Genomic DNA, 13,534 nt, shown 5'->3' with positions numbered 1-13,534 from the left:
CTCTGTGTGCCGTAGTAGCTTTTTTATAACTGGTGGTCTCAAAGAACTATACAATAAGTGAGCTTTCTGTAACTAATTGTAAGCATGTTCTGATTTAGATAAAGTTTTCCTTATAGCCAACAAAGCCAAAAATCAAACTGTTTACAGTTAGTAAGTAACAGCATCAGAGTTCTGATCATGCACATTTTTTCAGATCAACCAGTTAATCAGAGGCTGGAGCACTAGTGCATACATTTTGCTCATTGTCTCTACAATGAGCAAAACAGTATTTTATTGTTCCATGACTCAACATGCGAAAGAAAAGGGTGAACTAAGTTTTGCATACAATGAATAAATGAGAAGGATGTCAGTCCTAAACAGGTAACAAATGTAATCTGGGCTGCAATGAGTTAATAATGCCCTTCGTAACATAGAAGCACAAAGGTGAAGCTGTGCCTGTGCTGACCTCAGTGCAATCATTTACTGGCCTTAGCATTCATTTCCACTAATGCTTTCAGTGTTAGTGGAGGATCAAAGAGAATCCGGCTTTCTGCTGGCAAAAGTTCTGCCTGACAGCAATATCCCTCCCTTCCAAGACGTATTTTGCAGTTTTCACATATACTGTGTTATGTTGGTTCTTACCATTCTGAATGCTTCCTGTTACATGATTCCAAACTGCTCAACCCTTTAATACAATATGCAATCATGCCCATAAGCTCTGACTCACAGTTTTCAAGAATTAATATCTAAGGCTACTACAAGGAAGGGATACCTTCTTCTGCTCATACAGTAGACCAAGGCAGAGACAAAGCCCTAGCTGTGGGCTTTCTACACCATTACTCTGTGAATTTTATAGCAGCCTTGTCAGAAAAGATTTGTCAAAGCAGAACACTGTAAGATGTGCCTTGGGATAGTCCTGTTGTGGTTAGACAAGGTGGGTGTGACCAAGTTCAGACTGAAAGTTGTGGCTTTGTATTGAAATTCTATGAAATTTCCAGCTTTTACCTCAGAAAAAGAGTTAACAGTAAAGTCTAGTTAATTGTTTAGAAATTATACTAATCTTCAAACACAAAAACTTCTATACTGACATTGAGTGACTTGAATGCCTCTTATTGTTTAAAGACTCTGGTCAGCCTTTATGATGGATTAACTAAGCACTTTATTGGAAACCCAATAATTAGTGATTATCATGAGGCTACATACAGTGTGCAAACAGAGCACATTCCCAGTTAGAACTGTCTCCATTATGTGTTACTTCCAAAGGGCTAATCTTCAAAAATCAGGATGAAGAAAAGGGACACAAATCAATTGTGAGGGAACATATTTTATATAAAAATGTGAATGGAAATTTGGTCTTCAACATGCATTTATTGTAAGATCAGAAAGCTGCATTCTGTCATCTGTTTTGATGGGGAAAACTAGTTTCAATAAAGGATTGAAAACAACTACTTGACATAAACAATATATGAAAATGGTGAGGGAACTATGCATCAATATAAATAAATTGCTCTGTAAATTGATAACAGGAAGTTAGAAATATTAAGGAAAATCCATAGCAGATATTTTCTACATATACTTGCAATAAAAAAATAAATAATAATGATGGCATACATTCTCCTAAATTGCAATGCAAAAACTGTTAAAATAATTTTTAAAAAGCTATTTGGTGCAAGGTTTTTGTTTGGTTGTTGTTTTGTTGGTGTTTTTTTGTTTTTTGTTTTTTGTGTTTTTTTTTTTTGTTTGTTTTTTTTTTGTTTTTTTTTTTTTTTTGTTGTTGTTTTTAAGTGCTTCAGGAGATCAGCCAAGAACATTGCTCCACTTGATAGCAACTGTTCTTTTTCATCAGTGGTGCTTTGTTCATCTGGAAGGAAATGTTTAAGGTGTAACTTATTTGGCAATTAGTTTTGGTAAAATCATCAGCTGGCTGAAAGGTGTACAATTTTACCTGGGGATGTCATACACTGTATACCTGCCCCAATCATGAACAGAGAGTCAGAGGCAAACACACTTCTATAGTGTTATAGAAAAATATGCCCTGAAGCCAGGGCTATGTGTTTAAGACAAAAATTCCTAGCATATAAAGCAAGGAGCACATTAACATGCTATATTTTGTGTCAGGCTTATTTTATAATTTTCTAAATAGTTTTATTTCAGTACCACTTTATAAGTGAAAATCTTTACAGGTCAGTTTGGGCTGAAGTTTGTTCTGTGTAGTTTCCCATTTCACTGGCATCCCACCAGTAGCATTTCAAACAATCTAACAAGAGTCTGCCTTACCAGTTTTCGGATGTAGGTCCATCCTAACATGTGCAGTTTTATTTTGGTATTGGACTAACACTGGAGGTCATTTAAGACTCTGCAGATTGCAGAGGTGTAAGTAGAAAAATTCATTGTGAGCAGTACGTCAGAAAAAATTTATATGAAAACAACATAACAAAACCCAACAATGAAACAACAATCAAAGCAAACAAAAAACCCCCAACAAACCCATTCCTTTGGCTATTTTTTTTTTTTTTAATTATGTATGTGGTTGTAGTGTATCTGACAGAGCAGAGGATTTTTCAGGAGTGTTTTTTACACGGGAGAATAGTCCTGCTGTCTCTACCCCTGATGACCAAGCCGTTCCACACCTTTGGCTTTGGGCTGTGGTACTTTGCATGGGCCATACAGCATCTACGGCCAAGAGATCCAGCTCGACGTGATGCACGAGTATTGTACACCAAGTGCAAGATATGAGAAGGTGACCTCTGCTATTAGCAGCAATGGAAGAGGCATTGAGAGAAATCTGAGCTTGAATTGGAAAATTTTAGAGGAGAGAGATTTCCATTAAGTATTTTAAACAGCACGCTTCAACAGGAGGTACACTTGTTGCTACCACCCCCAAACCGATCCCCCAGCGATTCGGGAGACTTCTTCCTTACGGGAAACTCCTCCCTGTGCCTGCCCCAGTGCCCGGCTCACCCCGGCCGGACCGGCCCCGGCGCATGGGGCAGGCGGGGCGGGAGGCGGGCGGAGCGGCCGGGCCGTGCCGAGCCGAGCGGGCCCAGAGCGCAGCGCCCGGGGAGGCTCCGCTGAGGCGGGAGCCGCGCTGCTCTCCGCGCCGGGCCGGGCACGGCCGGGGAGCCATGGCCGGGGAGCCGCTCTCCTTCCGCGCCTTCCTCGACGCCCGGCCCGCCGGCTGCGAGTACGGCTACGGGCACGGGGGCGGGCTCAGCGCGCTGCGGGACCGCGAGTTCCCCCGGCTCCGAGGTACCGCGGGCGGGCCGGGGGCGGGCCGGGGGCGGGGGAGGCCCGGGCCATTCCCGGCTCGAATCGGCGCCGGGCGGGGCGGCTCTGGTACGAGGAAGCGGCGTCAGGGGCGGGGACGCTGTCAGCAAGTGCCGGGCTCAGCTCGCTGCAGTGATTTCTGCGGCACCGTGGGCAGACAAGAGGCAGCTGTCCCTCTCCTCCTTCTCCTCCTTATCGTCCCTTTCCTCCTCCCTGCAGCACAAATGCCTCAAAGGTGCCATGGATTCATTAACAGGATGTCGATATGGTTATGAAGAGGGGGTTTGGGAGGTGAAGGAGAGACATTATAATAGTAAATCAACCCATTTCTAGTGAAAGCTTAGACAGGTGTTTGTGACCTACTTTTACTATCCCCCCAGCATTAAACATCCTTGTGCATACTACTTCAAATATAATCATGATAGTTATATGGTTATATGACAGTAATTTGTCCTGTTTAAAGAAGTATCAATGCTTATCACTGGCACTTCAAAAATCTTAGGACAAAAAGCCCCAGGTAGAGAGTGGAGTAACTAGCATCACTTTCGATGTTCGCTGTTATTTAGGCCACTCTTTCTCTTGAGAGGTTTGTGTTACTGCTCTTTTTATTTTTGTAATTTCACCACATTTTGGTGATTGAATACAAGAGTGGGCTTTCTCACAGATGGGTGTTTAGACTGAATGGAGGTATACTTGGCCTCTAGAGGAATGTGAAAAAAACTTAAGCGGCACTTGAGTGATTTAGTAAGTCAGTATCACAGTGTGTTATTAGGCACAGTAGTTAATCAGTGAAAGTCTGAACAGCAGATGTTGCTTGTCCAAAATTTAGACATAAATTCTGAAAAGTGGCTATTTTGTAACTGAAGCATTGTTTAGGCCTTTAAACACATGAGTTTTTAAAACTCTGGAGAATCAGGCTCATTTCTCAGAGGCTCCCCAGTTTTGAAATAAAGTGTATCTGTTAATGGATGATGTCTGGTGGATTAGTGTGGTTCCCAGAGGGAGGTTACTGCAAAGGCAGAGCAGTAGGAATTTTCCCTCCATTTGAAAATTTTTTTTGCTAATGTAGTCTTCTGAGTTGTGCAGCCTGCTGAAATAAGCTGTAGATAACTTAGAATATTTCTAGAAAGAGATGAACAAATACAGGGTATAAAGTAGAATCTTCAATAATCTTAGCTAATTGAAATTACTTAATCATGTGATCACCTATGGTAAGGCTGCAAATTCCTTCTTTTTGATTGCCCCCTTGGAATTTTAGCATGTTACCTAATTCATGAATTGTCATCCATTCATCTTGCAAGATTTTCACCTCTGTGAGGAAACTCAGTGTCTGTGAGGAAACTTAACTGATTGCTGTGCATGCATGTGGTGTCCTGTCTGGGACATTTTGTCTGAAAAAGTGACACATTTTTGGTCAGGAACTGCTGCTTTCAAGTGATGCCAGCAGTGCCAAATGAAAGGTGGCCAGGGACAGATTCCTAGGCCTAATGTCCCCTGCCTAACACATCTCTTGGTCTCAAAGTTGACTAATTGAACTAGTTCAGGACAGACTCCAGGAACTGGCTGACAGCGGAGCACTGTGGATGACAAGGACACTGCTTTTATTTATTTATTTATTGGCCTCCTTTTGTTTAGCCATGTACTCCCACTTGCCAAAGGTCTCAACACACTGATGTTGATGTAATGAAAAGTCTTCTAAAGCTCTCAATTTTGATGTCTTGCAGAAACAAGGCAAAGAAAGGGTGGCTAATGTATGTGTCGGTGGCAGCAATAGTAAATAAAGGAACCTTCTCCAAGTGACTTACAAAAACTAGAATTTAGCTGCTCAAGCATTTTCAGTGGCCTGCCAGAACATGCAGGTTGCACGATGAGGTAGAAGTTCTATCACCAGAGGTGGTAGAAGCCACCATCTCTGGGGGCTTTGGATCTGCTCTTTGGCTAAGTCCTGATTGTACAAACAGTGATTCACTATAGGAACTTCTACCTGTTCATGGTGTTGATCTCTGCTCTGTGTCTCCCTACTGCACAAAGCTGCTGCAGTTTTGTTCCTTCTAGTAAAGAGCAATCTTAACTAGTTCCACTGGGCAAAAGAGAACGTGTGCTAGTTTAGGGAGTTTTAGGAATCATAGAATGGTTTGGGTTGGAAGGGACCTTAAAGATCATCTAGTTCCAATCCCCCTGCCATGGATAGGGATACCTTCCACTAAACCAGGTCACTCAAAGCCCCACCCAGGCTGGCCCTGAATACCTCCAGGGATGGAGAGTCCACAAAATCTCCAGGCAACATGTTTCAGTCCCTCATTCCCGTTATTGTAAAGAATTTCTTCCACAAAGCTAATCTAAACTTACTCTGTTCCAGTTTGTATCTATTCCCCCTTGTTCTGTGAGTACATGCCTTTGTCCTAACAGTACATGCCCTCTCCACCTCTCCTGTAAGCCTCCTTTAGGTACTGGAAGGTGCTGCAAGGTCTCATTGGAGCCTTCTCTTCTCCAGACTGAACAGCCTCACTCTCTCAGCCTGTGCCCTGTTTTTTTGGGGCATGCCTTAAAGATCTTTCAGTCATTAAAGCCGGTCAAAAATCCAGATTTTGCTGCTCACTTTTTGTGTAAACAGAATTTTTGGAGTCCCCTTCTAGATACCCATGAATTAACCTAATGTTTGATTTAGGAAGTGTCATCTTTTTATGAGGATCGTGTGGTAGTAATTATTGCGTATCAATTATTACGTATCATCCACTAAGGATGTATTGTGCAAATGGTGTTCCCTGGGGAAGGCAGAAATCTTGTCTATATTAGAGACCATTGCTTACATGGTGCTGGTGCTTCTGTTGTAGCTTTAGTAGGAATAGTTGCACAGGTGCCTGTTGAGCAGAAGGTGCAACAGATGTCTGGAGGGAGCACCAGCTTAGCCACCAGTCATACTGTGAAGCCAGCATTTCTCAAAGGTGGTCCACTTGTGGTTGTATCAACTCTCAGGGAGTTTCACTCTTAGCTCTATCAGAAGGAAAGTAAGGTTCATACTCAGTGTGTTGGGGATTTCCCCTTCAGGTTTTGTGAAGAGATAAAAAGAACTACTTTACTTCCTTAAATCAGCAGGGGTTTGTCTGTTTTGGCACAGAAGACTTAAATTTTCCCTTTTAAGCCAAAGTTTATCTTCGCTTCTGTAATTCAAAGGCTTTTAGCTGATGACTTGAGCAGCCCTTTCTAAAAATATATGTGGAGTCTGTGAAACAGATCGCTGTTTCACAGGCAGCAGTGTATGTGCAATATGTGACCTTGACTTTAATCTTGTGAGCAGTGTACCCTTATCTGCAGTGTAGGATTTTAAATTGTGCTTTAGAAACAGATAAAGAAACCAGCAGGAGTTTGTAGGTTCTGTTGTTAAGTAATGGGGATGAATATGCTTCTGTGATGTTTATCATAGCAAGGAAAACACCAGCTTCAGTTTGTATCATGGTTTTAAAAAAGAAAAAGCTGACATGTGATTTGGATGCAGCATTTAATCACAAGATACCTTTCCATTTTAAGTTGTGTGCCAGTATTCTTGTGTAATATAGCTGTGGTAGTTCAGTGGGAGCTTTCCAAGAGCAGTAAGCTGTGGATATCCATCCTCCAAATAAAAAACAGCATATAATAGGAATCAGGTATTCTTTAAGGGCTACTGGCTATTTGAAGATAGTCTTTAGGTGAGTTTGAGATGGACTGTCCCATTTAATGTCAAATTGATCACTGTCCTGTACTTCAGCATCATGCCTTAACATAGTAGTATGAACATTTGTGATATGAATGATGACATACAACTTACAATAATAATGAAATTGTCTGTCAAACAAAAAGGAAAGGCAGACTGAGCTTTGAGTAAAAGAATTTACCTTTGCTTCATTGAGACTCCAATGATGTCCCACAAACTGGTCACCTGTATGAGGGCTTATTGTACTGTTCATTTAAGGAATAGCTGGGTTTTGGATCTGACCTTACACAAAAATAAGTCTTTTTTTACACATATTGCTGGTAATTATTTGTGTGGTGACTTTTCCTGTGAGTACAAGAATTTGAAAAGCAGATCTCTGTGTGCTGCAGTTAAGTCCTCAGCAGCTCAGTTAGCAAAGCTCATCTCTGTCCTCTGAGAACAGAAAAGTCTGTTTTGTCACCTTTAGGGTAATCTAGGTTTTTTTTGGTGAACTTCAGAAGTAAGAAATACATTCTGGTGTGTCAACTCAGAGTAATTTTGTTGATAGGTAGGTGATGCTCACACTTTATGAAACCTGTGAAGATGAGTGGACTGTGAGCCTCAAGAGTCGTGTTCACCTCTTGATTGCAAATGTAGGTTTGCCTTGTCAACCAGAGATTGTACCAGTCTTGTGCCTGAGGCTTTTTCTTTCTTTTGGGAAAAAAAAAAAAAAAAGAAAAAAAAGAAAAACAGAAAATTTTTTTGCATCCTAAAATGACTGCTTTTGGGGGGGTTGGTTTGCTTCTTTGTTTGGTTTTGTTTTGTTTTGCTTTTTATAAGACCATTCTGTTCAATCTGGTAGCTATCTTCTATATGTGTATGTGTTACTCTGCTGATTTCTTAACTGAAACTATTAATAATTTTTGTCTGTAGATGAATCTTTTGCTTTTAATCTGATTTTTTTTTTTGCTTACTGAAGACTAAGTGAGTGAGTTTTCAGCAAATCTTTTAGTTCTTTGAGCAGTATTGGGCTTTGACCAAGGAGGCAAATTTGATCTTATTCTGTAAAAACCAGTTTGATAGTGAGGGATAAGTTTATTTTAATTAATTTTTGTTTGAAGATTATCATAAACCAGAAACAAGTCATGTGCCTTTTTTTGGTCAGTTGCAGTGCTTACTGTGAATTCCCTGAAGCACACCCACCCATTGCTGGCCAGAGTTGAGACAGCATCTCCTGGAAAAGACAAATTATTTCTCCCACATGCAGATACTGGCATATGTTAATGTTAATCCAGTGCTTGCTTCTCCCACACAAAGGCAGCAAAAGCAATGTGTAGGGGAAGGCTTCTTTTTATTGTCTCACTGGAAGATCCTGTGTAGCCTAGAAGAGATGCTAATTGTGCTGGAGAAAAAGTCTGATTTTCCTTATCTCTAGCTCATCCTGAGCAGAGGAAAAATCTTCTAAACATTTCCATTTGGTGATAAAGCTGAGAGCTCCTCTTTCTACCAGGTTTGAGGCCCTTTCACTCTTCTCAGTGGCTGTGAGATCTCTGGTAACCTGCTCCTCTTCTCTGTAGCCTCTCCACCAGAATATGATTTGATTTTGTGAAGCACCTATTTATTTTTATTTGGAGGGGAAAAGGAAGCTGCTGTTGGACAGTCTGAAATGCTAGAAGGCATCTGGGAAGATACTTTCAGTGGGTGGAGAAGGTATTGTGCAAAGAAGCTGTAATATGGGAAGTGCAACTGCACAACTAATGACAATTGTTTTGTAAAAATAAAACATATGTATGCTCATGTAAAGCCTTAATGCTTCCTGGTGATTTCAAGTCAGCAGCAGTTATCTACATAATCTCTTATCTAAAGAATTGATATCAAAGAGGAAACATGTGTTAAGCATAAAGAGTGTTTAGTCCCAAATGCAGTAACAGTAGTTGTGTGTTAGTTTCAGATGTTTTCCTCTGCCTACATGGAAGTAACAAGTAGTGTTAAGGAATTCCTTATATTGCATTTCAGGGTTCCTAAGATGGTCTACCCTGTGCAGGACTGATCTTTCAGTTGCTGTTAATAATGGACATAGCTCTAAATGAAGAGCAGTCAATGATATTGTTGTCATTGTAATATTTAAGCATGGAAAACAGTTTTGGTTACTTTGAAGTTTAGTGAGCAGAAAAAAAAGAAATGTGAAGCGGGAAAGCAAAGTCCCAAACCCTATAAACTTGACACAGCTGACATGAATTCCAAATATTCAGTGGTATTTTAGAAATAAATAGTTAATCAGTTGGGACTAGATTCTTTACAAGAAGAAATAATCATATATAGACTTTAGATTTTTAAAGTCAGTATGTAGATGTGAAAAAATATTAGATTGGGGAAGATAATTTATGGAACTCCATAGATGCTGCAGGGTATCAGGCACCCATTTTCTAAAAAGTTGCACTGTTAATTAAAAGATACATTATCTTCTAAATTAATGCCTGTACAAGATGTATATTAGTATTTGAAAGTATTGAGACAGGCAGATGTTCTACTTAGAAGAGCACAAGACACTTTTTATCTCTTACTCAAACACTGGAAAAGCACAGTCTCTTTTTCCTACAAAACACCACATCAGTGGTGCTTTCTATTGTAGGCACACAGTTTGTGGTAATTGGGAGTGGGGCTGCGGTGGAGCCTCATCCCCAGTGGGTACAGCTGTGCAGGACAGGTGAGCAGCAATGAAGGTAATGGGACATGGAGTGCCCAGGTGTGCTGACCAGACTCCAAAGGGCACAGAGGGCACATAGGTGTAAGGCATGTAAGATGAAGGATATAAAAGGTTGGACTGAAGGGCAATGAAGGGCTGCAGATGCTTCTCTGGTGTTGGTTGTGCCTCTGCTGTTTGTACTGGCAGCTTTCTTCATTCTGTTGCCTTTGCATCCTCTTAGATTCTTCTGTTTGTCCTCTTGGGTTGTTGGGATGTTGCTATATGTTATTGATATATGTGAGATGTGTATTGATTTCTTCCCAGCCTATTTCTATATGTTTCTGTGTGATCATGGATTTTTTTTTTTCAGTGTTAAAATATAAGACTATAAATTAAAGAGTGTGTGTACGTATGTTTCCAGCAGAAGTGATCTGCTTCTGGTGTTCCTGCACTTATACTGGAATTTCTTCTTCCAAATCAGAACCTGGAATCTGATGCCCTTGAAATTTCCGTTGTATGTTAGGGTAGGAATTCCCATTTCTGCACTGCTTGTTAGAATTCAGGGGTGCTCCCTGTGAAAGGACAACAGACAAATGGAGAGGTGAGAGCTCAGTTTTTGTTGATCAGCTTGATTCATTGCATGCCTGGTATCAGAGATGCTGCAGAGGCATTGCTTGGATGTGAAGAGATTGTCATTGAATTTAGGAAAGCCATAGTGCAGAACGCTGCATAGTAAAAAGCAGTGATATGAGATTGATGAATGTGTGGACAGCACGATGTGTTTGAAGAACAGGAAGCCAGTAGGATGCTTAACTTGGAGAGGATATTTAGGAAGTAGAATGAGCATCCAAATGCCTCAGGCTTTTTATTATTTGTTGTTCTTGGCCCAAGCCGTCCATTGTGTGACACTGAAGTACTTGGATAGTGGGTTTTTTTTTTTTTTTTTTTTTTTGCTTCCCTGAACTTAACAAGGGGACTAAAACAAAATAAAAATCCTTTTTAGGAATATGTCAGCTTGGGGTTGGTATAATTATTTGCTCTTCCAAAGTTAATCATGCTATTAGTGTTACCATGTCTGCATATTGAGAACCACTGACTGGTTTCTGTCACATTTGGTAGAAGGGAATGTGCTTTGAGGAGGCAATTAGGAAAAGGGTGGTGTCAAGACTGAAGGTGTGGGACAGGGAGGTCAGAGTTACAGAGAAACGGGTATAGTAGGGCAGGGAGGTGTAAAGACAGACCACAAAGCATTCAAAAGTCAGATTTAATTAGTTTAATTGCTAGTGAGTCAAGTTGTTAGGCTCCTGCCAGTATTTGTATCAGCCCAGACAGATCCTGTGCCTTCATGCCCTTTGCCCCTTCACCTTCTGCTCCTCTGTAGAGAAGCGATGGTCTGTGAGATGCTTGCAGTGGGGATGTGCCCTAGCTAGGCAGCTCTGCAAGTGTCATGCAGGAAAGTGCAAAATTCCGCGTTTCCCCCCCCCCCCCAGTATGTGAAATACATGTATTAAATTGGAAGGCAAGGCTTACTCCTCCACAGTCTTTTATTTCTCCTTGCTTTCAGCATTGTCCTGACTCACTCGTGGTTCCTTGTAGCAGCCAAGGGAATATGGCTTTCACATGAGAAATAAGAAACAGATGTTTTTGTGCTCATTCGGATTAGTCTCTGGAGCACCAGGATCTAAAATGCTTTTAAAAGAAAGCTAAGAACATGACTGGACAGGGGTTTTGTCACGGTCTTCCTAAAAGAGAGAGATGTGATCACAAGGATGTGATATTTTGGTGACATTGTTAGCTGTGAGGGATGATTATACAACTAAGCTTATTTCTTCTGCCAGTGTGCAGAATAATGTTCCGTATTAAAATTTGGAAAGATGACAGGAAGCTTCTTTGAAGAAATATTCATTAATTAAATTAATGGTGTGTGAATTAATTTCATTACTGCACAATTAAACACCAAATATCACTGTGTGTACCCCTTTGCAAACGTATGAAAGGGTCAGGTGAAGTTACATAGTCATCAGAAAGTTTCTCCTGTAATTTCTTCCAGAGGAAGAAATTGAAGCCCAGGATTTTTCACATGTTTATGTTCGTGCCACACAGCACATTAAAGATGTCATAATTTAGTAATTTGGAACTGATGATATCAACACAAGGTTCCAGCATATGTTACCTTTCTTTAGAAAAAAAGGAAGAAAAAAACTTTGTACTGCTGTTGGGTAAAATACCTTGTTCATCTGCTGTGCCATACATTTCCCAATTTATTGAGGAGTGTAGCTTATTATATGTGTCTCAGAGTTGCATTTTTATGATTTGTATGCCTGCCTATAATTTATTTTAATGTTAAACAGTTAGAATTCTCTAAAAACAAAATGTTACTTGGCTGCTCTGGCAGAATGCAACTTTCTTTAAATCTGTCATCTTTGATTCATCACACACTAGGAAAATATTTCTTATATAAGATATATTTTTATATATATATTTAATCAATTTAGGCGTGTGTAAGCCCAGTGAGCAGAGTGGCATTTCTTTTTGTAATACCTTCCCCAATCTCAGCTGTGATGGACAATTTGCTTTGATAATGGACCTTGCCTTCTCATGAGACTGGATAAAAAAAAGATAAATGAAAGTGGATACCAAGCAAGAATTCCCTACCTAGCAGACTGAATGGCCCAAAATGAAAGACTGCATGAAAAAGAAGCTTTTACCATCCACAGACATGTTGCTTTCTCGTCCCCACACACCAGCTCACTGGTATTGCTTAGCTAGGAAGCTGACCAAACTAATGTTCAGACAAAACTGTATGTAGGTAATTGCACTCTGTTGTTGGTCATAGTTTGTGTTCACAACAGATGAAGCATTTGATTAATGAGCCAATTCCCGAAGAATTGGAATTGGCTGCTCAGGGAGGCGGCGGAGTCACCATCCCTGAAGGGGTTGAAGAAATGACTGGATTGTGGCACAGTGCTGTGCTTTAGTTTACAAAATGGGGATTGGTCACAGTTGGGCATTGATGACCTTGGAGGTCTTTTTCCAACCTTAAAAATTCTATGGTTCTTTGATATCATGGAAGGTTGTCATGAAGTGTAGCAATATGATAATGTTCATCTTCTTACTACCTTAGCATGGATATTTAGTGGAAGGTACAATGCTGCTAAGACAGCCTAATATTACAAATGAGGGCGGACTCTTTGCCCTTCTAAAAAGGAGATAATTTAATACCACTATAAGTGCATGAAAATATGTGCCATTTAAATTCATCAGAAGTGACTTGGAAGACTTGGACTACATAGGAAATAAACAAAAACCCCTGTAAGCTATGATTTGGGTAACATGAAATTACATGCAAGAGACATTAAAATGCAAAAATAACCTTTATGGGGTGACTCAAAAGGTATACTTTTAAGGTAGACTGAGGAAATAAGTGTGTGACATCTCTGAACGGCACTGCAGCTCACTTTTTCTGGGGACAGAGCAGCCCATGTGACTGGGACCCATAAACTCCTTTCCATTTAGGTTTTTCCATTTCTGATGTGACTGAGGTGCATGTGCCTGACAGGTTTTTTTCTGGTAATGAAATGAAGCCCTCTTTTTACAAATTGTTAGCTTTTTAGTCAACGTTTTATCTGTGAATTGTCTTAGTATCACTCCAAACTCACCAAGACCAGAAATACAGAAGGGAGAAAACTATGACAATTTTAAAAGGAAAATCACTTTCTGTGTATATTAAATATTCCCAAAAGCAATCTTAAATTGCAAAGCGTGAGTCTTAGTGAGAATCAGTCTCCCTTCCTCCCTTCCTCCCTCCCTCACTGTCTTTGATATAGGTCTTCTTGAAACCACAGCTAATAAATCTGATGGTTTTTTGATAAATGACTTGCGGATTTCAGTGAAATTATTCAAAATTCATGCTCAGGTGAAACTCTCTAAAC

The 13,534-nt window shown here is 40.3% G+C and overlaps 1 protein-coding gene across 1 annotated transcript in view; it reads left to right on the top strand.

The window, feature by feature from the left end:
* Positions 1–3,001: 3,001 nt before the first annotated feature.
* Positions 3,002–13,534, top strand: part of MOCOS (molybdenum cofactor sulfurase) — a 208,252-nt gene continuing 197,719 nt past the window's right edge. The window contains exon 1 of the mRNA XM_041408136.1: positions 3,002–3,228. Within this exon, the coding sequence (XP_041264070.1) occupies positions 3,105–3,228 (124 nt within the window). The 5' untranslated portion in view covers positions 3,002–3,104. The remainder of the gene's footprint in view (positions 3,229–13,534) is intronic.

This window comes from Onychostruthus taczanowskii, unplaced genomic scaffold, assembly GCF_017590055.1.
Source record: "Onychostruthus taczanowskii isolate IOZ18803 unplaced genomic scaffold, ASM1759005v1 scaffold29, whole genome shotgun sequence".
NCBI lineage: Eukaryota > Metazoa > Chordata > Aves > Passeriformes > Passeridae > Onychostruthus > Onychostruthus taczanowskii.
This window is presented reverse-complemented; position numbering and strand designations above follow the sequence as displayed.